A 25,625-nucleotide genomic window follows, 5' to 3' on the forward strand; every position below is an offset into this window, starting at 1 on the left:
TCACTGTCGCGGCCTCTCTTGTTGTGGAGCACAAGCTCCAGACGCGCAGGCTCAGTAGTAGTTGTGGCTCACGGGCCCAGTTGCTCCGTGGCATGTGGGATCCTCCCAGACCAGGGCTCGAACCCGTGTCCCCTGCATTGGCAGGCAGATTCTCAACCACTGCGCCACCAGGGAAGCCCCTCCCTTCCCTATTTTAATGGAGAGAGAAAATTTTTATCCTTTATGAACAAACATATACACAGTATAAGAAACAGCTTTGTATGGCCACAGTCCCTTAGCTATTTAAATTTATAATATTGAGTGTTCAGTTGTTTTCAATCTGCTTTTATGTTGCCATGTTGATATACTTATCACCTTGTGTATTGTTGCAGACTCATGATTTTTCCCAGTTTCAGCTCATTCTAATTAGCTGTACTTATGTTTGCAGGGTCACAACATGGCCAGTAACGACCCCTACAGGTTAGCTTTCCTGCCTTTTCCTCCTACCACAGACAGCCTCCTTTTCAGATGTAGCAAGGGATTCCAGGCCCGTGTTGATTGTCTTATTCCTGTTCCAAGATGTGGAGTCAAGTGCTCTCCTGGATTCTTTTTTTTTCTAATATCTTTAGTACTCAATTGTACCTTTTTTTTTTTTTTTTTAAATGAGTAATGGGGTGTTTTTGGGTTTTTTTTTTTCCTTTTTTTGGCTGCGTTGGGTCTTCGTTGCTGTGGGCAGGCTTTCTCTAGTTGTGGTGAGCAGGGGCTACTCTTCGTTGTGGTGTGCGAGCTTCTCATTGCGGTGGCTTCTCTTGTCGCGGAGCACGGGCTGTAGTCCTGCGGACTCAGTAGTTGTGGCTCACGGGCTCTAGAGCACAGGCTCAGTAGTTGTGACGCACAGGTTTAGTTGCTCCGTGGCATGTGGGATGTTCCTGGACCAGGGCTCGAACCCGTATCCCCTGCATTGGCAGGTGGATTCTTAACCACTGTGCCACCAGGGAAGTCCTCTCCTGGATTCTTTTAATGGGCAGTACTATTAGAAGCAAATCTGGGTGCTCCGAGTTTATTTCATGTTGTTCTACAACAGTCTGGTGATGAGTAGGCTAATGATGTCACTGCTAGAACAATTTAGACTCAGACTGCAAAAGAGTTTTTTTTTTAATGGTTGCGGGCACAACTTTTATGTATTTCTGATTTAACGTTGACATTCTCCTTTCTTAATGTCCATCTGAATATTCAACTGTATATCTATCCACTTTAGTATTTTTGTGTATCTCACTGACAACTGTTGTGTTGTCGCTTTGTTGGCAAATTACCATATTGCTTTCCAAAAACGTTTTAACAGCAGCACGGGTTTATGGTGCCAGCCACAGTTGTATGAGTATACTTGCTTTATCACAGTCTTGCCAGCATTTGGTGTCTCTGTGTGTTGCCCACATACTTAATCATAATTCTTATCTATTAATTCACCCCCCCAGCCTCCTCCTGTAATTAAAAATGTACGGCACTATCTCTGGTGTTTTAACTTTCTTTGAATACAACACACATTTTCGGCTCTTAGTTACTTGTTTTTTTTTTTTTTAACATCTTTATTGGAGTATAATTGCTTTACAATGGTGTGTTGGTTTCTGCTTTATAACAAAGTGAATCAGCTATACATATACATATATCCCCACATCTCTTCCCTCTTGCGTCTCCCTCCTTCCCTCCCACCCCTCTAGGTGGTCACAGAGCACGGAGCTGATCTCCCTGTGCTATGCGGCTGCTTCCCACTAGCTATCGGTTTTACATTTGGTAGTGTGTATATGTCCATGCCACTCTCTCACTTTGTCCCAGCTTACCGTTCCCCCTCCCTGTGTCCTCAAGTCCATTCTCTAATAGGTCTGCGTCTTTATTCCCATCCTGCCCCTAGGTTCTTCATGACCCTTTTTTTTTTTTTAGATTCCATATATATGTGTTAGCATACAGTATTTGTTTTTCTCTTTCTGACTTACTTCACTCCGTATGACAGATTCTAGGTCCATCCACCTCACTACAAATAACTCAATTTCGTTTCTTTTTATGGTTGAGTAATATTCCATTGTATATATGTGCCACATCTTCTTTATCCATTCATCTGTCGATGGACACTTAGGTTGCTTCCATGTCCTGGCTATTGTAAATAGAGTTGCAGTGAACATTGTGGTACATGACTCTTTTTGAACCATGGTTTTCTCAGGGTATATGCCCAGTAGCGGGATTGCTGCGTTATATAGTAGTTCTATTTTTAGTTTTTTAAGGAACCTCCATACTGTTCTCCATAGTGGCTGTATCAATTTACATTCCCACCAACAGTGCAAGAGGGTTCCCTTTTCTCCACACCCTCTCCAGCATTTATTGTTTGTAGATTTTTTGATTATGGCCATTCTGACTGATGTGAGATGATATCTCATTGTAGTTTTGATTTGCATTTCTCTAATGATTAGTGATGTTGAGCATCCTTTCATGTGTTTGTTGGCAATCTGTATATCTTCTTTGGAGAAATGTCTATTTAGGTCTTCTGCCCATTTTTGGATTGGGTTGTTTGTTTTTTTGATATTGAGCTGCATGAGCTGCTTGTAAATTTTGGAGATTAATCCTTTGTCAGTTGCTTCATTTGCAAATATTTTCTCCCATTCTGAGGGTTGTCTTTTCCTCTTTTTTTTTTTTTAATTAATTTATTTATTTTTATTTATGGCTGTGTTGGGTCTTCGTTTCTGTGCGAGGGCTTTCTCTAGTTGTGGCGAGCGGGGGCCACTCTTCATCACGGTGTGCGGACCTCTCACTATCGCGGCCTCTCTTGTTGCGGAGCACAGGCTCCAGACGCGCAGGCTCAGTAGTTGTGGCTCACGGGCCTAGTTGCTCCGTGGCATGTGGGATCTTCCCAGACCAGGGCTCGAACGCGTGTCCCCTGCATTGGCAGGCAGATTCTCAGCCACTGCGCCACCAGGGAAGCCCTGTCTTTTCCTCTTGTTTATGGTTTCCTTTGCTGTGCAAAAGCTTTTACGTTTCATTAGGTCCCATTTGTTTATTTTTGTTTTTATTTCCATTTCTCTAGGAGGTGGGTCAAAAAGGATCTTGCTGTGATTTATGTCATAGAGTGTTCTGCCTATGTTTTCCTCTAAGAGTTTTGATAGTGTCTGGCCTTACATTTAGGTCTTTAATCCATTTTGAGTTTATTTTTGTGTATGGTGTTAGGGAGTGTTCTAATTTCATTCTTTTACATGTAGCTGTCCAGTTTTCCGAACACCACTTATTGAAGAGGCTGTCTTTTCCCCATTGTATATTCTTGTCTCCTTTATCAAAGATAAGGTGACCACATGTGCGTGAGTTTATCTCTGGGCTTTCTATCCTGTTCCATTGATCTATATTTCTGTTTTTGTGCCAGTACCATACTGTCTTGATTACTGTAGCTTTGTAGTATAGTCTGAAGTCAGGGAGCCTGATTCCTCCAGCTCCGTTTTTCTTTCTCAAGATTGCTTTGGCTATTCGGGATCTTTTGTGTTTCCATACAAATTGTGAAATTTTTTGTTCTAGTTCTGTGAGAAATGCCATTGATAGTTTGATAAGGATTGCATTGAATCTGTAGATTGCTTTGGGTAGTATAGTCATTTTCACAATGTTGATTTTTCCAATCCAAGGACATGGTGTATCTCTCCATCTAGTTACTTGAGTTTTTTTGGTGTCTATCCTTTGTGCATTTCTTCGTTAAAGAAAGTCTTTAGGATTTACAGATTTGAATGAGATCTTATATATAAATTAATGGGGTCATATATGATATAGCTATTTTTATAACAGTTTATTGAGATATAATTCATATACCATACAATTCACCCATTTACAGTGTATTTCAATGGCTTTTAGTGTATTCATGAGGTTGTATATCCCCATCCAATTCCAGGACATCCTCATCATTCCAAAAACAAACCCATTAGCAGTCACTCCCCGTTCTCCCCTCCAGCCCCTGACAACCACTAATTTTTCTTCCTCTATAGATTTGCCTTTTCTGGACATTTCATATAAATGGAATCATACAGTATGGGGCTTTTGTGTCTGGCCTTTTTCACATAGCATAATGTTTTGCATGTTCATTTGTTTTTTAGAATGTGTCAGTATTTCCTTTTTATGGCTGACTGTTCAATTTTATAGCTAGATTACATTTTGTTTATCCATTTATCCATTGATTGTCATTTGCGTTGTTTCCACCTTTTAGTTGCTATGTATAATGCTGCTATGAACATGCTTGTACAAGATTTGTGTGGACCTATGTTTTCATTTCTAGGAGTGGAATTGCAGGGTTATGTGATACCTGTTTCCTTTTGAGGAACTGTTGTAATGTTTTTCAACGTGGTTGCACCATTTGACATTCCTACCACCAATATGACGGTTCCAATTTCTCTACGTCTTCATCAGCACTTGTTATTATCTTTTTGATTCTAGCCATTCTGGTATGTGTGAAATGGAATCCCATTGTGGCTTTGATTTGCATTTCCATAGTAACTAATGATGTTGAGCATCTTTTCATGTACTTATTGGCCATTTGTATGTCTTTTTTTGAGAAATGTTTATTCAGATTTGTTGCCTATTTTTTAACTGTGTGGTTTTTGTTTTTTTGTAATTTAGTTGTAAGAGTTCTTTATATAGTCTGAATACAAGTCCCTTATCAGATATATGATTTGCAAATATTTTCTCCCTTAATTAGGTTGTCCTTTCACTTTGTTGGTGGTGCCTTTGAAGCACAAAAGTTTTTAAATTTTGATGAAGTCCCTTTGAACTGTTTTTTTCTTTTGTTCCTGTGCTTTCGGTTTCATATCTAAGAAACCATTGCCAAGATCATAAAGATTTACTCCTACATTTTCTTCTGAGAGTTTTCTAGTTTTATTTCTTACATGTAGATCTTTGATCCATTTGAGTTAAATTTTGTTGTGGGAAAGGCATCCAACTTCATTCTTCTGCATGTAGATATCCAGTTGTCCCAGCATCATTTGTTGAAAAGACTGTCCTTTCCCATTGAAGGGTCTTGGCACTTTTGTCAAAAATTGATTGGCCGTAGACATACGGGTTTATTCCTGGACTCTGTTCCAGTCACCCATGTGTGTATCCTTATGCCAGTACCTCATTGTTTTCTTTCTTTCTTTCTTTCCTTTTCTTTTCTTTCCTTTCCTTTCCTTTCCTCTTTATCTATCTTATCTATTTATGGCTGCGTTGGGTCTTCGTTGCTGCGTGGCCTTTCTCTAGTTGTGACAAGCAGGGGCTACTCTTCGTTGCTGTGTGCGGACTTCTCATTGCGGTGGCTTCTCTTGTTGCGGAGCACAGGCTCTAGGCACGTGGGCTTCAGTAGTTGTGGCGCGCAGGCTCAGTAGTTGCGGTGCACGGACTTAGTTGCTCTGTGGCATGTGGGATCTTCCCGGACCAGGGCTTGAACCCGTGTCCCCTGCATTGGCAAGCGGATTCTTAACCACTGTGCCACCAGGGAAGACCTGCACTATCTTGATTATTATAGCTTTGTAATGAATTTGGAAATTAGGTAGTGTGAGTCCTCCAGTGTTCTTTTTTGAGATTGTTTGGCTATTCTGGGTTCCTTGAATTTCCATATGAATTTTAAGATCATCTTGTCGATTTCTGCAAGGAAGCCAGCTTCTTTTAATAGCGATTGCATTGAAAAAATTTAAAAACTTGTTAGGTTTTTGAATTTGTTTAAATAACTAAAAAACATAATTCTTTAATTTGTTTAGAGGTAAGTTTGGTGTGTAGTGAGCAGTTGGGCTCTAAATCAGTTATTTTTCAAATTGTTAAGCAGTTATTCCACTACTGTCTTTTTTTTGAGCAGCTTATTTCTTATCAACTATATCTTTTATGTGTAGTTGGCAATTCTTGGGCTCTTTTTTCCATTAAGTTATACTTCTGTGTTCCAGGATTGCTAGGTTAAAATTCTATTTAGTTGTGGGATATAGTTATTTATTTATTTGTTTGTTTGTTTATTTCTGCTTTGGATCTTCATTGCCACGTGTGGGCTTCCTCTAGTTGTGGTGAGCGGGGGCTACTCTTCGTTGTGGTACGCGGGCTTGTCATTGCAGTGGCTTCTCTTGTTGTGGAGCATGGGCTCTAGGCACGTGGGCTTCAGTAGTTGTGGCTCGCCTGCTCAGTAGTTGCCGCTCACAGGCTCTAGAGCGCAGGCTCAGTAGTTGTGGCGCACGGGCTTAGTTGCTCCGTGGCATATGGGATCTTCTCGGACCAGGGATCTAACCTGTGTCCCCTGCATTGGCAGGCGGATTCTTAACCATTGCGCCACCAGGGAAGTCTGGGATACAGTCTTAAGCTAGTCTGTTTGTTCAAACCCTGAGTGCCTTCTGTGTGTCTAGCCTTATATTAAATGTGAGTGGGTGAGCAGGGGAGGGGTTCTGGGATGGGAAACACCGTGGTCACAGGGTTGGACCAGCTTTCTCTGTGGACAGGGCCACAGATGATGTTTAGGCCAGGCAGTGTGATGGGAAGGCCAGCTGGCCATGGCTGGGTGGGGGTGGGGGAGGTGTTGGAGAATTACGCAGTGCTGAGGGAGAGGGTGAGGGCAGGTAGGTTCTGGGTGGTGGGGTCCGTGGGCACGCAGGACAGGGCAGGGTGGGATTTGAGCGGGGAAGGGACTTGAGAGAGGAGGGCAGTGGCCCAAACTGCATGGCAGAACATCAGATGGCCTGCCCTGTGCTTGGTGGTGTTTCAACGATGTCAACACTTTAGTTTATACGTTTAGGAAGGGTGAGCCACTTTGAATCTTACCTCTTTTTTCCTGTGTCCACCAGTATGACACCGTTCCTATTCAGTCCAGCGTGGTATTATGTTCCTGCCCGTCCCCATCAATGGTGAGGACCCAGACTGAGTCCAGCACGGCCCCTGGCGTTCCCAGCTGTGGTAGCAGGCAGGGCCCCACCATGGACAGCACCGCGGCCGAATCCCGGCCAAGTGCCAACTCGCTGCAACACGCCACACAGCCGCCACCACAGCCTCGGAAGAAACGGCCAGAAGACTTTAAATTTGGGAAAATTCTTGGTGAAGGCTCTTTTTCAACAGTGAGTATAAGCTGCTGCTGTATATCGAATGAGGGTGTTTTCCTTGGGAATACTGGCCTTCCTCGGGACTTGGAGCTGGGGGACTAAGACACCACAGTGGTGTTCTACCCCAGAGGAGGGTCTCAAACCCTTGAGGATTCCTCTCCTGTTGTGAAGGTGACTTGGGGCTGGCTACCACCAGGCAGATCATGTGGTTTAAATATCTAGCTCATGATTTTGTAGGGGAAAGCTTTAAAAGGCATTTCATGATCTTATTTTTAATTTTCTCAAAAAATGCAGTTAGATTGTATTCTAACCAGGCGTCAGCAAGTTACATTTCATATCATTGTGTCCTGTTAGCAAGGCCCTGGGAAGCTTTCCTGTTCCTTAGAGTAAACATTAGTGTTGGTGTATCTCTTCATAGTTTTGGGTAAACATTTAACGACCTTTGTTATTTCTCTGTTATTTTTAAAATATAAAACAGTACACCATTGACATTTGCTAGCTTCCAGATTTTTGTGTCCTCAGTTTCATGGACAGAATTACTATCACAGCACTGTCACGTCACACTCAGGGTAATTCTTTTTGTTACCTGAGAGAGTTTTACCTATCTTGTGGTATTTTTCCTCTTAAAGCAAAGATATGAAGGTTCAGAGCTGCCCTTTGCTGAGTTGGAGGCCTCATGTGGCTATGGCTGGGCCAGAGGCTTGCTGCAGGCTCGGGAAGGCCAGAGCCGCTGTCCCCTGGCCAGGGCGCGCAGTCTTAGTCCGTGCCTTCAGAAGAGACAGATCCTTGCCGCCGTGGTCTCTGAGCTGGGCCCAGCATGAGCTGCAGCTCCTCACGCCAGCAGGGTTCCTGAATAATGAGACTTTCTTGCCTGGCCTTTGTGAAGAAACCTCGTGTGAAATTTGTTTTCCTTTTCTTTTTTTCCATTTATGAAATATTTCAAAATACAAAGAACATGACATACTGGGGCTCACCCATGTTCCCAACATCGTTTTAAGTGTTAACTTTTGCTCCTTTTACATTTTTAATTTAGATTTTTTTATTGGCAGTTTTTAAGTTAATGAAAGAGTTGGGCTCTCATGATAAAAACCTTCAACTTTGAGGATAATCCCCGGTAGGTCTGGTACTCACAGGTCCTTTCAGAAAGAAAAAACTATTTTGAAAAGAATCTGGGGTGTTCTGCACAGTTACTTACACGAGTCCAGTAAAAGAAGAAGTGTTCTCTCTCCTTTTCTCAGCTGTACTTCATTGAACATTTATATTGACTGGAAAATGAGGTTGTATTTATGAAATTCCCCTGTGTCCCTGGGTTTCCACCGTGGGTAAAAGTAGGTGCCATCTGTTCTGGGTGACAGACTCCTGATGTAGAAAAGCCCCAGCTGAGATTCTTGTCATCCCTGCACCAGGGTGGTGCCCAGGAAAGTGCTGTGAGCCTGGAGCCTCCTTTCTGGTACTGTTTGGAATCCTGCAGCCTTGGGTCTCAAATTATATGTGCTACCCTCAGTTCCTTCTCACCATTCCTGAAATAGAGACAACTTAAAATGAGGTTTCCAGGGGAGGCAGCTCCCAGGCTGGATCCCCAGGCAGGACCTTCATGTGATGGAGCCTGCGCTGGAGAGGGGGAAGCCTGGTCCACTGCCACCAGCTACCTGAGGGTGATCCTGACGTCTCCTGCCCCTGCAGTTGGCCCGGGCCGTGTGGAGGGACATAAGGAAACTGCATAGAATATGCAGAGTTCACACAACAGAAAGATGACATAAATATCTTCTTCAGATAGGATTCCATTAAATATTAGTACTCAGTGTTTTTCTTCCTTTTTCCTACTTACGTAGCTAGTGCATGCTGCTGTGAAGAAATTTAGCGTTACACCGGTACATAACCTAGAGAAGGCCAGCCCTTCCCCAGCCCACTCTCCTGGACTCACCAGCGCCTGAGAACAGTCCACACAGGTTCCTTCCTCCACAGAGATCTTTAAGATCTTTCCACTTGAACACATATAATCCGACCTTGTTCTTCTTAAAAACTGCAGGGTTACACACAGTGCTTTTCCAGGGTCACTTCTGATGAACTTGGTGAAGAATTCCCTAACGGGATATAACTTACAACCAGGGGCCTCCAGAGGTCTTCCCGGAGGCTCTGGTATTTCCCGGGAGTCAGCAGGTTTTCATCTGCTCTCTGGTCCTCGGCTGTTTCCTGTAGGTGTCTCAGGAGAGGAATTTGCACCAGCTGGCGGTGGTGGGGACCACCCCAGCTCACTGCCAGACTGGGCTCATCAGGCATTTGGAAGTCGTTACTCAGGTTGTGCCCAGGGTGTGTTCGTGTAGAAAGTTCTTTTCAGTGTGTGTGAGGCCCCACTGGTGCTCTGTCCCCGAAGTCGAGTGTAAGACCGGGCTGTGCTGTGGAGAGGGCACAGGGGGTGGGGGGCGGGTGTATGTGTGTGACTGCACGCTGGAGGGAGGCGCTGTCTGCCGGCCGCGGTTCCTGTGCCCTCAGTAGCAGGGATGGGATTTACAGCATCTGAGAGTGGCATCAAGTGAAATGCAACTATTATTTGTAAAAGCCCAAATTCAGGGTGGCCTTTTGCAATGAACATGTACTGGGGACCTATCCATAGAGTTATTTTCTGAAGAAATTCCCAGTACGCACCTTGTGGAGATATTATTTGCTGCTTCTTCCTACTGTTTGTGTGAGGGTTATGCTGGTCGTAAGATGTTCCTGAATATATATTTCACTGCATGAGGGGGAACTGTTGGCATCTGATGAGGAACCTTCTGGAAACATTTGAGAGATACATGTGTTTCCTTTAACTATTAGAACACATTAACTTAGTCATTGACACTCAGCTATGTTTGTTAGCACAGGACCAAAAATATTTAAAATGTAATTTCGTGGTGGGGGCGGGGTAGCCTGTGTGGTTGGTTGCAGGGTGACTTGTGAGACTCAGTGCCCTGGTTACATTGGGTGTTTTTTTCTCTTCTTTTTCCCCCTTTTCTTCCCAAACCAGGTTGTCCTGGCCCGAGAACTGGCAACCTCAAGGGAATATGCTAGTAAGTAACTAACTCCAGCGAGCTAGGATGCTCCAGTGTCTAGGATGCAGGAACAGCGCACCTCTGGGTACGCGGCCACCTGGCTGCCCAGCCCCTGGAGGTTTCTGTGCTGATTTCAGGGGACAGGACACTGTTGGTCTTAGAGATCATAAATCTGGTGGGTGCGTTTTGTGAAAAACTTTAATTTTTATCTGTTACTTTATGAGTTGTGTCTTTAGTGTTTTCTTACCATTTCCAATTGTAGTAACTTGCTTCTCTCTTAAGTTAAAATTCTAGAGAAACGTCACATTATCAAAGAGAACAAAGTCCCGTATGTAACCAGAGAGAGAGACGTGATGTCGCGGCTGGATCACCCCTTCTTTGTTAAACTTTACTTCACATTTCAGGATGATGAAAAGCTCTGTATCCTTTGAACAGTCAAAGCCTTCTGATATCACGCCAGTGACCCCTTATCGTTTTGGAACCATGACCCCGTTTTTGTTTTCACAAGTAGCCCCTTCCCTGGAAGGGAAAAGGGTAGCTTATTCTAAATACAGACGAATTCACATCACTTTGCTTTGGGACCCCCTGGGATTGCTGACATTCACTGAAGTAGAACATTACTTCAAGGGAGATCATCACAGTCATTTTTGAGGGTTTTTGTTGGTAAGCTTCATATCTAAAGGATCATTATTTTAATGCTGTTCTTGCTAGACATTTATTTAAAGGCGTGCCCTCATTCCTTTTTAATCAGCATCCTTGGAGTATCTGTCAGGTGTCAAATCCAGTGCTCAAAGCAGGGAAGTGAGAGAGAGGAAGAAGGATCTTGGGCATCCGGGGCTCCCGGGAGGTGGGCACCTTTCTGCCCTCTTTGGCCCTGGGTTGTGGGGTTTGGTTGGAAGGAACATCTTTCTCAGGCTCAGCTGCCAGGTAGAAAGTCTAGGGAGTGACCCACAGGAGCCCAACCCTTTCTTTCTGTATCCAGGACTTGTCCTCCCAAATACAGCCCCTCCCCAGGGCCCTCCAGCCTCCCCCACTCCCGCCCCTATGGATGTCTCTGATCATCCAGTGCCTGGCTCTCCAGGGCTGTGCACACTGCTTCTCCAGCTGCTTCTCCTGCAGGGACGTCACACCCTGCTGATTCTTTGTTTTATTTCAGGGCATCTCATGTTCCCTGACTTCTCCTCTAATCCCTGGAGCACTTTTTTTCTTTCTTCTTTGCTCAGGGTTCAAGGAGACAGGGCACCGTGGCAGTCAGGGTGGGCCATATCTGTGTCGTCAGCTTGTCTCTGGGCCATTCATCATACAGCCAGGCCCGCCAGGTCTCCTCACTCCCCAGCCCCTCTCCTGCAGTTGTTCTTCCAAACCGGGACTCCCTCAGCCCCCGTTTGCCCAGAGACTCTGTCTTCAATCCCAGCAGCTGCTCTTAGCTTCTTCTCGATGAGGGAGGTCGAGCTGCCAAATGGAGTTGAGAGCTTGTTCAAGTGTAAACCTCAGTCTGTGCATCTGTTCTTTTCCTCCTGCCCTTAGGTCTCCAGAGCCCCTTCCCCTCACCCCACCACCTGCAAAGCTTGGCTTCCCCATCCCACCTGTGGGTGGGGGCCTGATCTTAACCCCCTTCCCTCCCCCTCTCTCCTCTCTCCACACATATTCTTCTGGGTTAAAACTTTGCTCGATCCTGTTTCCCCTTTAACACCATTTTCTGGCTCCTTCAGCTGTCAGCTGAATGTTTCCTTTTGTTTATTGAGAAGTCCTGGTTGAGTGCCAGGTGATGGGAACATGCTGGTAAATGAGGTGAAGGCTCTGCGCTCATGGGGCTTGCATTTCTGCACAGGAGTTAGATCTACACAGGTGATTAATGGCTGTGTGATAGACACTGAGGGAACAAGAGTAGTAAGGCCAGGTAGGAGTTGGTCGGTGGAGAGTTGGATCAGCTGTTTTAACTCGGTGGTCTGAGGAGACGACGTCAGCACGAGGCCTGGGCAGAGCAGGGGCAGGTGTGCGTATGTGTGGGGGGTACAAAAAGGCTGGGCAGGGGTCAGCTCCTTGGGCCTTGGAGTCCCGGCAAGAATTTTGGATTTTCTTCTAAGTGTGGCACAGAGTCCAGGAGGAGGGTCTGGAGCAGGGTAGCTGTTTGCTCTCACTTGGGCTGCTGCTGCAGGGAAGGCTCTTGTAAGTGAGCTGGGAGGATGGAGTCAAGCTGGCTTGTGGGTGTGGGGCCTCAGAGCTGGGTGCACAATGGTCCTGTAATTGATGCATCCGTTGATCCTTGCTACTTGAGGCCTGAGTGGGCTACTGGGTGGCTGCCTGCAGAGCCTGAGGAGTCAGGTTGGTGTGCAGATTGGTGGGGGGTGGGCTGGGGTGTCGGTGGGCCGGAGGGTGCCCAGCAAGGAAGAGTTCCAATGAGTGGAGAGAACAGAGTTCCAGGGGCCATGGACCAGATGGTTTCCGGTGGAGGGTGCTGGCTGCCCTGCCAGATAGTGCCAAGTGGTCAAGTAGCTGGGCCCTGACCTGACCTGTGGATTGCTTCCCATGCAAAGTGTTGTTGAGAGTGGCAGTCTGGGGGTGGGGCGGAGGGCTCAATTGAGAGAGAGGCAAGGAAAGGCAAACAGAGTGGGTTTTTCCCAGTGGTTTCACCGTAAAGGGGAGCAGTAAAGTGGTCTAGTAGCCAAGAGCATGTGGGGCAGGGAGGGGGGTTCCTTGTTGGTTTGTTTTAGGTCTTTTAAAGTGTTTGCCTCTCCACCTGGCTTCAGCATCACCCCATGTCCCCGTCTGCTGTCACTGCTCATGCAGCAGCCATCAGTGACCTATCTGTTCTGTATCTCACCTCTGAGGCCACCTAGACCTCTTGCTGCTTGTGCTCCATGGCACCCATGTGATTGTGCTTCTCCTTGAGCCTGTGGGGCTCTCTGGCTGCCAGATTTCCTGGAGTCCCAGGCCTGGGCTTCCTACGGGGCCTGGGGAGAATAAGTCTTGTTGGTTGGGAGGCTCCAGCAGGTCACACACACTTGACTTCATCTTCTCCCAAGGTCATGTTCAGTAGGATCAGGCACTCAGAGGCTAGATGAGTGAGCTCGCTGTCTGATTTCAGACGGGATTGGCCAGAGTAATGCAGGTGGAGGGGACTCTAGGTCTCTATCCAATGGTGTCTGTTGCTTTTGACATTTTAAGACAAATTTGAAAGCCTGTGGAGATTGCAAGGGCTCACTTATCTCTGACAGGAGCGAGACCTGGGGACTTCCGCTCCACTGAAAATCCTTTGTAGTATACAGTGTGTTGAAAGATAAAGAAAAGGAAACACTCTGCCTGAATAAAAGCCCCAGTGTGCACACTATCCTCCTTTTAGCCATAATTTACACATTGGGGAGAGAGGGGAGCAGCTCCTCCAGCGACTACAGGGCTAAGCACACTCTCAGGACAGGTGAGGCAGAGCCTGGTGACACCCCTGCAGCAGACTGAAAACAGGCAGGTAGATCCATGAGGGGCCTCCTGGGCACTGGCAGCCTCTTTGCCCTCTGGAGGTTCAGTTTGACCAGACTCAATCCCTGCTCCCCAGAGAGGGCTGAGCTCAGAGAAGCCCTCCCTCCCTCCTTAGGTGCAATGCAGGGCTGGGCACCGCAGCCAGCCAGCCAGGGTGCCTTTCCCTCCAGCAGGGATGAAGGCTGAGGGGTTTCAGAGGCTGTTGCTCTGCTAACCTGCGTTCTTCCTCCACCTCCCACCTGCCTGTCCTTGTGTGTCCTCTCTTGCAGCTTGGGGACAGGAACAGCACACTAGACCTCAGGAAGCTGGGCTCCAGTCCTGTCCTTCCTTGGCTTTGTGACCTTGAGTCAGTTGCTTAACCTCTCTGGGCTGGGTTCCTCTGCAAAGCGCAGGCGTTGGGCTCAGCAGGCTCTCAGGCTCTGCCACAGGCCTGATCTGTGCTCATCGTCCCAGGAATTCACTCGCTCCCTGTGAGAGAGCAGCCTCCTCTCACTGCCCTGGGGCCTTAGCTGTGCTGAGCGAGGTAGAAATGTTCTAGGGTGTGAAATGGACCACTGAGGTCTGAAAGAGTGTTTCTGGGGAATGAGGAACGTGTGTGGTCAGAGAGAACACGGGCTTGGAGCCATGATCCTCGACATGTCATGTTCAAAACCTGTCGGTCACTTAGCGCCACAGCCGAGCAGAGAACTAGAAGTGTCCCTTACACAGGAAACAGGAACTCAGGGAGTGGTCAGATAAGGGACAAAACCTGTGAAGCCAGAAGAGGCACTGTGGCCATGGCCGAGCCTCTCACGTGGGCTGCTGGTTTCTGGGAGACTGTGCTCCTGAGTGGGGAGGCTCTGCGGCCGGTCCAGGTCCAGGCGGGGCCCCTGCTTGGGGTTGGGTGGGCCAGAGTCTGCAGGCTGCTGGTGAGGAGGCCACGGATACCAGCCTTCCCCGAGGAGGGATCAGAGCAAGGAGAGGAGGGAAGGGGCCCTGGCAGAGACCCTTTGCATTCCCTAGAAGTAAGGTTGGTTTTGGGCTTCAGCTTCCTGTTAAACGTTGTTCTAGTTGGAAGGGCTTGGGAGGCCACAGGTGGGGCTCGATCACAGGCAGGTTCGAGCAGCTTCGGTTGGTGGTCTCTTCCCTCCTGGGCCGCAGCTTCAGGCATCTTCTTTGGTGGGAGATGGCAAGTGCCTTGGCAAACAGAAGCCAGATGGGACACCTTGAGCACAGGTCACCCCTTACCCCCTCGGAGCCGATGCTCAGGGCGGGTGAGGACTTGGGTCACCCTGTCCTTGGCTGCCAGGGAGTGGCGGAGTACCTGTAGATTTCCATTAAGAGGTGCATATGTTCGGTGCTTCCAGGAGGAAGCAGTTATATGGGATCCATTTATAGTTTCTCCTCTTAGAAAAAGGGAGAACAGAAGTAAAACAAATTACACTGCAGTGGTGTCTGAGGGAAAGATGACTGTGTTGCTCGAGTCTCTCCCCAGTGGGGGCCCAATAAATAGATTGAGTTTATCTATTAATGGCATTTCTCTTACAAAACTTGTCACTTTATACTTGGGAAGGAGCATTCATTTGAGGAACCTTGACGTGAATGGACTCAGCACGGCATGTGGCGTGTGGTTGGTGCAGGTTGGAGGCTGTGTGCTGATGAGGGCGTTGGGGCCACAGACCCTGACCGCCATCTCTAGCGGCTTCCCTTCACTGAGCCCACAGGTGTCTTCTGGGGATGGGGGGTCCAGAAGGGGCAGTTGGCCTGAGAGGCACGTGTTTTTGTGTTGTTGGTGAGAAACTCACTCTGGGACCCTGTCCTGGAGCCAGGGATTCCCTGCAGACCCAGTGCTTGCGGTAGGGTCTGGCTGGAAGAGGGGCAGCTGTCTCGGGCCACAGGTACCTTCAGTTTTAATTAATTAAAAAAATTGCTACTGGGCTGTTAAGGTCAGTTTAAAAGAAAGATTTTTGCTCTCTTCCTTAACTATTCAATGTTTAGACTTTGGCCTTAGTTATGCCAAAAATGGAGAACTACTTAAATACATTCGGAAAATTGGTTCGTTCGATGAGACATGCACCCGATTTTACACAGCTGAGATGGTGTCTGCCCTAGAGTACTTGCATGGCAAGGGCATCATTCACAGGTACCAAGCCAGGGGGCTGCAGGCTTTGCTCCCCAGGCCTGGGGGTCAGCTCTGGTCTCTTTTATGGAGGGTGGGATGCCTCATTGTGAGAATTAAGAAGAGTTCACATTACTCTGATGTTGAGAGACTGTGGACCTTTAATATCAGATGAAATTGGTCAGATGTCTTTTTTGCCAGACTAACGATTCTCTTAGCCACGTTGACTGGTGCTTTTATTTTGTCAGTTGTAGATTCTGTGTGTACTTACCATTTTCCATGATTTTCCGATAAAGTCAAATTGAAAGTGTTCATTTAAGCTTTTTTTTTCTTACTGATTTTTTTTTTTTGGTGGTGCTAAAATACCCATAATGTAAAATTTACCGGGAATTCCCTGGTGGTCCAGTGGTTAGGACTCCGAGCTTCCACTGCAAGGGGCATGGGTTCAATCCCTGGTCAGAACTAAGATCCTGCCAAGCTGCGCGGTGCAGACAAAAAAAAAAAAGAAAAAAGCCGAAAATAAAGTAAAATTTACCATTTAACCATTTTCTCCCTCCCAGTTTTATTGAGAAATAGTTGACATATATATATATAAATTTAAGGTGTACATTTATTGCGTAATGATACCACAGGAGGTTTAAAGGCGCTTTATAGGTTAGGCATGATAGATTGTACTTCAATTAAAAGTTTATTGAAATGGTAGATGCAGTTATGAAATGATGTAATTTGAATGTCCTCATTATATGCAGTTGATATTTGTTCAGTGCTAACCTTAGACTTGCATTCTTGGTTGTTAGTCTGTAAAGATTATAGGTATTAATCAGTTCATTTTGGTTTTAGCAAAATTTAGAGTTTGTAATAATGTTACTGTTTTAAATATTTCCTCTCAAACGTAAAAAAATCTGCTTTCACAGGGACCTGAAACCAGAAAATATTTTGTTAAATGAAGATATGCACATCCAGATCACAGATTTTGGAACAGCAAAAGTATTATCCCCAGAGAGTAAACAAGGTGTGTGTTTTATTTCTAGTAGATCCCTGCTCAGTGCTTAAATCAAAACCAACTTCTTAGAAACAGGTTGAATTGCTTTATGCTCATCATTAATGACAGTTGTTTGTAGTACCTTTGTTATTATAAAATGGATGCTTGAGTTTTCACAGGGGAAGCCTCTGCCTTTGGGCAGCTTTAGCTGAGGGTCTGGGTGGTGTGTGCCTGGTCTGGTGGGTGCAGGGAGGGGCTTCTCAGGCTGCCCATGGTTGGTCCTCCTGGCCTCAAGTGGTAGTAGGTCACCAGGCGCTTTCTGCATGTTGTCATAGGCCCTCGGATGCCCACTGTGGCTCACCCTCCCTAGTCATCTTCCTAGAAGATGCTGGGGTGCCACATTTGTTCCTGGTCTCCCATGCAGGGGTGCGAGGTCAGTGTGGTCAGCTCCCAGCTCTTCCTGTCGGCACTGTGGTTTCTCTGGGGTTGGGGGGTGGTATGCGCGCCCTCACACACACGTGCACACACACGTGCGCGCGCGCGCGCGCGCGCGCACACACACACACACACACACACACACACACACACACACACACACACACACACACACACACACACACACACACACACACACACACACACACACACACACACACACACACACACACGACTGACCTTGTATCCCAGTGCCCACTGTCTACCTGTCTCCTGTGCGCAGCTGCCAGGGGTGGTGGCCCAGGCACGCTGATTATAGTGAGGTTCTGTAAGATCACAGAATGAGTTGGGGGCTGGTTTTTTTCTGCTGGTCAAGTGCATGTTAATCATTGCAGACCCATCTAACCACTGTTCCTCTAGGGTATTTCCTAGCCGGATTATGTACTGTGACAGTTGCTGGCAGTCCACCTGGGTCAGAAGAGAGCCCTGGGTATCTTAGCTACCCAGGGGCATCTCGGCCATGGTGGGGGTGGGGACATCTTGCTGTCCTTCAGGTGTTTGTTGAATGGAAATCATAAACTCCGAGGGTAAAAACATGGCAGTTTAACTCCTGAAAACTGTGTTCAAGTATTGGGGTAGAGAGAAGATAAAGCCCTTTATGTTGAGGGTTGGGGGAAACTCAAAGCCCCTGTGTGAGTTAATAAGTGACCTTGAAAATGAAACTTGGGTGTAGGAACAGGTGTGACTGTCAGAGCTACCCTGACCTGGGAGGCTGCTGCAGGGACCTCCACTCAGGGCATGTGCTTCTCTGCCAGGCTTGTGGGTACCCCTGAAAGAAGGACCTTGATGGAGACCCCTGGGGGGACGGACATGCTAGGGGAGGGTAGAGGGTTTGTTGGTGGAAGAAAGATTCAGACAGAAGCATCCACTTCGCTGCAGCTGCTCTCGCGTGGAAAAGGGGGAGCTGTGAGCGCAGGGCAGTGGTGGGGAGGAGCTGAGCCCCTCCGAAGAGCCCTCTAGCTCAGCTGCGCTGGCCTGCTCTGCCTCGGGCTTGAACTGAGGCCTGTTTCACAGCAGCTGCGGGGCTAACACCTGGGGTTTTGCTCCTCCCAGGCACGGTGGGCAGAGTCTTGACTCTGTGCTGCTGGAAGGGCCTGGCTGGGCCTCCATGGGTTCCCTTCAGCAGGGTGCGTGATCTTTCCTTTCCAGGCCTTTTCCCAGCCCTGTGTTTTCAAACTGAGGGTTCTTGTCAAGTCTGTCAGTGCTTTCATCTGTGCACAGACACTCTTTGAGTCACAAGATGGCATCTTGAATTCGGGAACTTGTCTGCGAATCTTAAAGCACCACCCTTTTGTGTTTGAAACAAAACTTGCAGTCAAGGCAGATGCTCTTACTTCTCAATGAGGCTTAGTCCTGGCGATGCTTACCTACCTTTGTATTGCACTTCCCACCCAGGGCTCCTGCCTGGAGATGCACTTCCCAACCCCCAGGAAGTCCTCCTGGCACCTGTGACATGCCCCAAACCTTGATCTATTTGACTCATTCCTATTGTATAGTAACATTTTGTTGGCAAGTAATCATGTTTTGATAGACATGGTATAACTCGTAACCTAAGCAATGTCCATGACAGAGGTGAACCAAACAGGAACCTGAATGTTCTTGCTGGGCTGCTGGGCATCTCGTGTGTGACTTGCCGCTGAGACCAGCCATCGCCTGCCAGTCAGCCATGGGAGTCACCCCCTCAGAGTCTGCTTGGTCCTTTTTTTCTTCACTTAGATTTCCTTCAGATCTGATATTTGGCACAGGCTCGTCCTACTGCCATGTAGCCATTAAAAAAATGTAAGAACTTAAATGCATTGGTGAAATAGTGAAATAAACCTGATTTTTAAAATCTTTCTGGAAGCAGGAGGCTAAAAAGTCCTTAACATTGTAAACCAGGCAGAACTATCGATACTTATATATACACAGTTGAGTTGGCTTTTTTTTTTTCTTCTTAGAGGAAATGTAGAAAACATGTATAATTACGTGAATGAATAATTTTGGTGACATACTCTCATTTTCTGTTTGACGTAGTTTAGAATCTTAGAGTTTATTCCTGCATTAGCTTTTTTTTTTTAACATCTTTATTGGAGTATAATTGCTTTACATTGTTGTGTTAGTTGCTGCTGTATAACAAAGTGAATCAACTAAAATATATGGAACGCTTCATGAATTTGCTTGTCATCCTTGCGCAGGGGCCATGCTAATCTTCTCTGTATTGTTCCAATTTTGGTATATGTGCTGCCGAAGCGAGCACCTGCATTAGCTTTATAAACTTTTGTACAGAGATGGTTTCCTCAAAACATCTTAAAGCTTCCAGAAGGGAACTCTTCGTGGGAGCGAGGCCCAGGTTCCTTAGCTGTGCAGTGAGCATGTTTCGCCCTCCACCTCGTGAGAGACAAGCTGTCTGTCTTCACAGACCTCCGTCCAAGTGGGTGGCTCCTAGGAGGGGGTGAGCCCCGCATCCCTCTCTTACTGCTGCCTGTCGGGTCCAGGGAGTGACCCCCGTGCTGTGAGGGTGGGTGGGCACATGGGTCGATGAGGCCTTTCTGGCACAGAGGACTTAGGCCTTCTAACCTTGGGGTTAGAACCTTAGGGGTCCCACAGAGCTTTACACTGAGGGCGGCTTAATTACATGGAGTCAGCCCCTCATCTGTGGCCGTGTGCCTGGCCGTGGCCCTCTTTGCAAGAAGCTTGGGGAGTTCAGGGTGCCCTGGAGGTTGAGACTTGAGGTTTGTGTCTGGAGGCCTGTCCTGAGCTGTGCAGGCCTTTCTGGTACAGTTGGGCGTGGAGGCTCCTCTCACCACACACGGGGGTGCAGGGGGGGCGGCAGGTGTGGGGACTGCTGGAGAGGGGACGCAGCAGGGAAGCCTCAGAGCCAGCATCACTGTCACTGCACCTGTACCTGTGCAGTGCCCCTCTGTAGACAGCCTTTGTCCAGACCCTCAGACCAGTGTTGACCCCCATCCTGCTGTGCTGTGGGCTGGAGACCCTCTCACAGCCTCTGCCCTGCCGCCACTCTAGCACGTGCAGGGCCACCTGCCCCCCTATACTCCCACCACCAAGCACACCTCCCAGCCATCGAGAAGCGATTACTCTGGTCTTTACAGTATTGGTATTTGTTTAGTCATAGCTGTGATGCATGGAGTGGTGTTGTTTTTAAAACACAAGAGTACTTGCTTTTTGTAAAAATTCAGACCATCCTTGTGACCTGATTTCCACCATCATCGATTTGTTTTCCCTGTAAATATTTTAGTATTTATTACTAAATACAAAGTGTCTTTTTAAAAAACATAACCATAATACCATGCCATTTTTATACATTAAAAAATTAGCAGTAATAGCTTAATATCTTAAAATATTCAGTCTGTGTTAAGCTTCCAGTCGCCATAATTCCACATCATAATTTTTTGGTTGTTGCTTACTTGAATCAGGTTTCAAATAAAATTCTCACATTGAGCTTAGCTAATTTTTCTCTTAAATTTCTGTTATCTATAGCTTCTTCTCCATCTCTGTTTTTTCCCTTGCAGTCTGTTGAAGAAACCAGGTCATTTGTCTTATAGAGTTTCCCAGAGTTTGCTGATTGCATCTCTGTGGAGTCATGTAACATGCTCCTCTCCCCTCTGTATGTCTTGAAAATTGGGAGTTGGTTGTGGCTGCTTGATCACATTCAGGTTCAGTCCTTTCACACCAGAGGCTGGTGTGTGTGGTGTGTTCTTCATTAGGAAGCGTGTAGCATCCAGTTGTCTCTCCCTGTCAACAGCCCTTTATAGCCATGATGGCCTAGATCCATCAATTCATTAGAGAATGCAGAGTGATCATAGCCCAGTTCTTTCATTCTTGAGCTGGAATTCTTTTTTTTTTAATTAAAAAAAATTTTTTTAAATTATTTATTTATTGGCTGCGTTGAGTCTTCGTTACTGCACACGGGCTTTCTCTAGTTGCAGCGAGCGGGGGCTACTCTCTGTTGTGGTGCGCGGGCTTCTCTCGTTGCGGAGCACGGGCTGTAGGGTGCGCGGGCTCAGTAGTTGTGGCTCGTGGGCTCTAGAGCGCAGGCTCAGTAGTTGTAGTGCATGGGCTTAGTTGCTCTGTGGCATGCAGGATCTTCCCGGGTCAGGGATTGAACCTGTGTCCCCTGCCTTGGCAGGCGGATTCTTTTTTTTTTTTTTAATAAATTTATTTATATATTTTATTTTTGGGTGCGTTGGGTCTTCGTTGCTGCACGCAGGCTTTCTCTAGCTGCGGTGAGTGGGGGCCGCTCTTTGTTGTGGTGCTGGGCTTCCCATTGAGGTGGCTTCTCTTGTTGCAGAGCACGGGCTCTAGGTGCACAGGCTTCAGTAGTTGTGGCTCGCAGGTTCGTGAGCACAGGCTCAGTAGTTGTGGCGCACGGGCTTAGTTGCTCTGCGGCATGTGGGATCTTCCGGACCAGGGCTCGAACCCGTGTCCCCTGCATTGGCAGGTGGATTCTTAACCACTGCACCACCAGGGAAAAATCCCTGGAATTCTTATTTAAAGAGAAACTTCCCCTTAGCCACTATTTGTTTAACTAGTGATATTGATTGTGGAGGAAAAACAGGATAAATGCTTGCTTCATTCCCCTTTATTTGCAGCTTTTGGAAAGCATGAATTGGTTCACTGTCATCCTCCAACGATGACCAATTCATCAAAAACATTATTACCCCACCTCACAACATACACAAAAGTTAACTTGGACAGATCAGAGATCTGAATGTAGGAGCTAAAACTATTACACTCTTGGAAGAAATCATGGGAGTAAACATTCATGACCTTGGGTTAGGCTCTGGTTTCTTAGATACAATACCAGAAGTACAAGCAGCAGAACAAGTTTTAAAACTTTGGTGCTGTGATACCATTAAGAAAGTGAAAAAGACAACCTATGGGGTTGAATAGAAAAAAAAATTTCAAATCATATATCTGATAAGGGGCTTGTATCCGAATATATAAAGAACTCATAACAAAAAAAGTCTTTTTTTAATGGACAAAGGGTCTGAATAGACATTCTTCTAAAGAAGATAAGCAAATGGCTAATCAACACATGAAAAGATGCTCAATATCATTAGGGAAATGCAAATCAAAACCACACTGAGACACCACTCCACACCCACTAGGATGACTAATCAAAAAGACATCCGATAAGAAGTATTAGCAAGGCTGTTGAGAAATCAAAGCCCTCGTACTCTGCAGGTGGGATTGTCAAATGATGCAGCCGCTTTGGAAAAGGCTGGCAATTCCTCAGAAGGTTAAGCATAGTTACCTTATAATCAGCCATTCAGCTTCTAGGTATATGTCCAAGAGAATTGAAAAACAAATGTTTACATAAAAGTTGTACGCCAGTGTTCATAGCAGCTTTATTTGTAATAGCCAAGGAGTGGAAACAACTCAGGTGTCCATCAACTGATGAATGGATAAACAGAGTGTGGTCTATGTGTAGTGGAATATTATTCAGCCTTAAAAGGAATGAAGTTCTGATATAGGCTCCAGCATTGATGAACCTTGAAAACATTGTGCTAAGTGAAAGCCAGCTGGGATTGGGATAGGGATTTTGTTGAATGTATAGATCAGTTTGGGGAGTATTGCTCTCTTAACAATACTGTCTTCTGATCCTTCAACGTGGAATGTCTTTCTGTTTATTTATATCTTTTGTAATTTCTTTCAAAATTTTTTTGTAGTTTTCAGTGTTATAAGCTTTGCACTTTCTTTTTGGCTGTGGTGGGTCTTCGTTGCTCTGCACGGGCTTTCTCTAGTTGCAGTGAGTGGGGGCTACTCTTCGTTGCGGTGCGCGGGCTTCTCATTGCGGTTGGCTTCTCTTGTTGCGGAGCCCGGGCTGTAGGGTGCGTGGGCTTCAGTAGTTGTGGCGCGCGGGCTTAGTTGCTCTGTGGCATGCGGGATCTTCCCGGACCAGGGATCGAACCCGTGTCCCCTGCATTGGCAGGCGGATTCTTTTTTTTTTTAAATTTTCAACTGACATTTTAAAAAATTTATTTATTTATTTATTTATTTATTTTGGCTGTGTTGGGTCTTCGTTTCTGTGCGAGGGCTTTCTCTAGTTGCAGTGAGCGGGGGCCACTCTTCAGCGCGGTGCGCGGGCCTCTCACTATCGCGGCTTCTCTTGTTGCGGAGCACAGGCTCAGTAGTTGTGGCTCACGGGCCTAGTTGCTCCGCGGCATGTGGGATCTTCCCAGACCAGGGCTCGAACCCGTGTCCCCTGCATCGGCAGGCAGATTCTCAACCACTGCGCCACCAGAGACGCCCTGGCAGGCGGATTCTTAACCACTGCGCCACCAGGGAAGTCCCAGCTTTGCACTTCTTTTGTTAAATTTATTCCTAAGTATTTTATTTTATTTTTGAGGCTATTGTAAATGTAATTGTTTTCTTAATTTTCAGATTGTTCATTGAGAGTATATAGAAATATAGTTGATTTTTTTTGGTACACTGATCTTACGTCCTGCAACCTGGATGGACTTGTTCATTAGTTGTAATAGTTTTTTAGTGACTTCCTCGGGACTTTTTACATACAGGATCATGTCATCAAGAGATAGTTTACTATCAAGAGATAGTTTACCTCTTCCTTTCCAGCCTGGATGCGTTTTGCTTCATTTTCTTGCCTAATTGCCCTGGCTAGAACCTCCCCATTGAATAGAAATGGCGAGAGCAGGCATCCTTGTCTTGTTCCTGATCTTAGGGGAAAAGCTTTGTCTTTCACCATTGAATATGATGTTCGTTGTGGGTTTTTCATAGGTGCCTTTATCAGGTTGAGGAAGTTCCCTTCTGTTTCTAGTTTGTCTTATACTTTACCATGAAGGAGTGTTGAATTTTTGTTAGATGGTTTTTCTGCATCTCTTGATCAAGATGGTCATGTGGTTTTTGTCCTTTATTCTAATGATGTGATGTAATATATTGATTGGTTTTTATGTGCTGAACCACCTTTGCATTCCTGAGATTAAATCCCACTTGGTCATGGTGCACACTCCTTTTTACGTGTTGCTGGATTCAGTTTGCTTGTGTTCTGTCCAAGAGCTAATAAGCACATTTTGTGGAGTGTGTTTGCTGTGCTTCACATGTGGGTTCATGGATAAGACAATAGCGGTCTGCACTTTTGGCTTTGAAGAGAGTGTTCTGACATCAGGAGCATGTCAGGTCCCTCCGTCCCCACTGGCACCTCACAGTCTGACCTGCAGATCTGTGGTGGCCAGGGTGGTCCACAGCCCAGGGTGCTGGTCCGTTTATTTGAACCACTTTGAGGGTGGAGGTAACAACCCAGCCCAAACCCTTCTTTACCCTGACCCTTTGGCCTCCTGTTGAGTGGGTCAGTGGCCTAAAGGAGGCAGCATAAGCGAACAGTGGCTTGTGGACCTTGGTTTTCCAATAGCTGGAGAATTTTGACCTCTGGCTAATCTCTGAGCTTACAGGGGGAGGTAACTAGATTATCTCTGTGGCTTTCTAATGCACTCTTGGGCTCTTACCCTGGTGTCACAGATAGAAATCTGCCATTCGTGAAGTGGGAGAGGAGAAAATTACTTGTTTTCACTAACCCCTCAGTGAAATCGAGCATCTCGTTCAGTTATGAAGGTAGGCAACAAACATCTGTGTCATTAGAAATCACAGATGTTTTCATGTCCTGTCACAGTTGTCACAGATTCTTGATCTATTGTTTATGCTGATCGCTACTTCAGAATTACTCTATTAATAGACCTGCTGCCAGATCTTGTTGGTGCATTAATTAAAAAAAACATATTAGTATATTGCATATTTATTACTTTAATATTTTGATACTTTCATTATGTATAGTCTTGTAGATATTATTTTATGTCTTCAGAACATCATTCTGAGGACAGTTATTCTTTTCCACACTCCAGAGGATTCATTCATCTCTAGACTAGCGAAAGAGCTCCTTTCTAAGGGGGTGACTCTGTATCCCCAGGGACTTGGAGTCTCTTTAAGCAGGTGGACATAGGCTCCTGGGGAAGAGTAAGCAGCAGGTGTTGTGGGGGACAAGCAGACGCAGGCCCAGAAAGCTTACAGCAGCAGCAGCAGCAGCAGCACACGGTCCTAATGCCGTCACGATTTGCTCTTTAAAGCCCAGCCATGTCGTGTGTGTGTGTCTCCTGTCCACTTTGTTTTGTGCATAATGTAGCTATTTAAAAGCACAAATACCTCTGTATACTGTATGATAGTCTGAATTATTTAATTATGTGTAATACATATCTTTCCATATAAAAATATATTTCTAGAACTTTTTAATAATAACATTTAAAAATATAAATCACGAAAGTAATGCACGATTATTATGAAGAACAGAAACACTAAACAGGTGAAGCATCGAGTTGAAGCCTGGCCCCCGAAGGATTGTGTCATGGCCCTGCCATCTGTGCTGGCTCTGTCCTGGAGGATCAGGTGCCAGAAATGAATTGCTGGGTCAGAGAGCAAGCCTGTCCTGTATGACTTTTGATGTTTGTTGGAAAATTGCTCCCCCAAAGTCACAGCATTTCACATTCCCACCA

The 25,625-nt window shown here is 46.2% G+C and overlaps 1 protein-coding gene across 5 annotated transcripts in view; it reads left to right on the top strand.

Moving 5' to 3' along the window:
* PDPK1 (3-phosphoinositide dependent protein kinase 1) overlaps positions 1 to 25,625 on the top strand; it is an 80,923-nt gene that overhangs the window by 29,939 nt on the left and 25,359 nt on the right. For 3 of the 5 annotated variants that reach the window (XR_014254582.1, XM_082428712.1, XM_082428713.1), the window contains 5 exons: positions 6,792 to 7,058; positions 10,048 to 10,090; positions 10,355 to 10,492; positions 15,527 to 15,671; positions 16,562 to 16,659. The exons of 1 other annotated variant lie outside the window; for it this stretch is intronic. Coding sequence is in view for 3 of the 4 variants with exons in the window: in XM_082428712.1 (XP_082284838.1) it covers positions 6,792 to 7,058; positions 10,048 to 10,090; positions 10,355 to 10,492; positions 15,527 to 15,671; positions 16,562 to 16,659 (691 nt within the window). In the remaining variant the exon portion in view is untranslated. One more of the 5 variants, XM_082428715.1, reaches the window with a different exon arrangement.

The sequence above is a fragment of the Balaenoptera physalus genome, assembly GCF_965194825.1.
Source record: "Balaenoptera physalus genome assembly, chromosome: 16".
Lineage (NCBI taxonomy): Eukaryota > Metazoa > Chordata > Mammalia > Artiodactyla > Balaenopteridae > Balaenoptera > Balaenoptera physalus.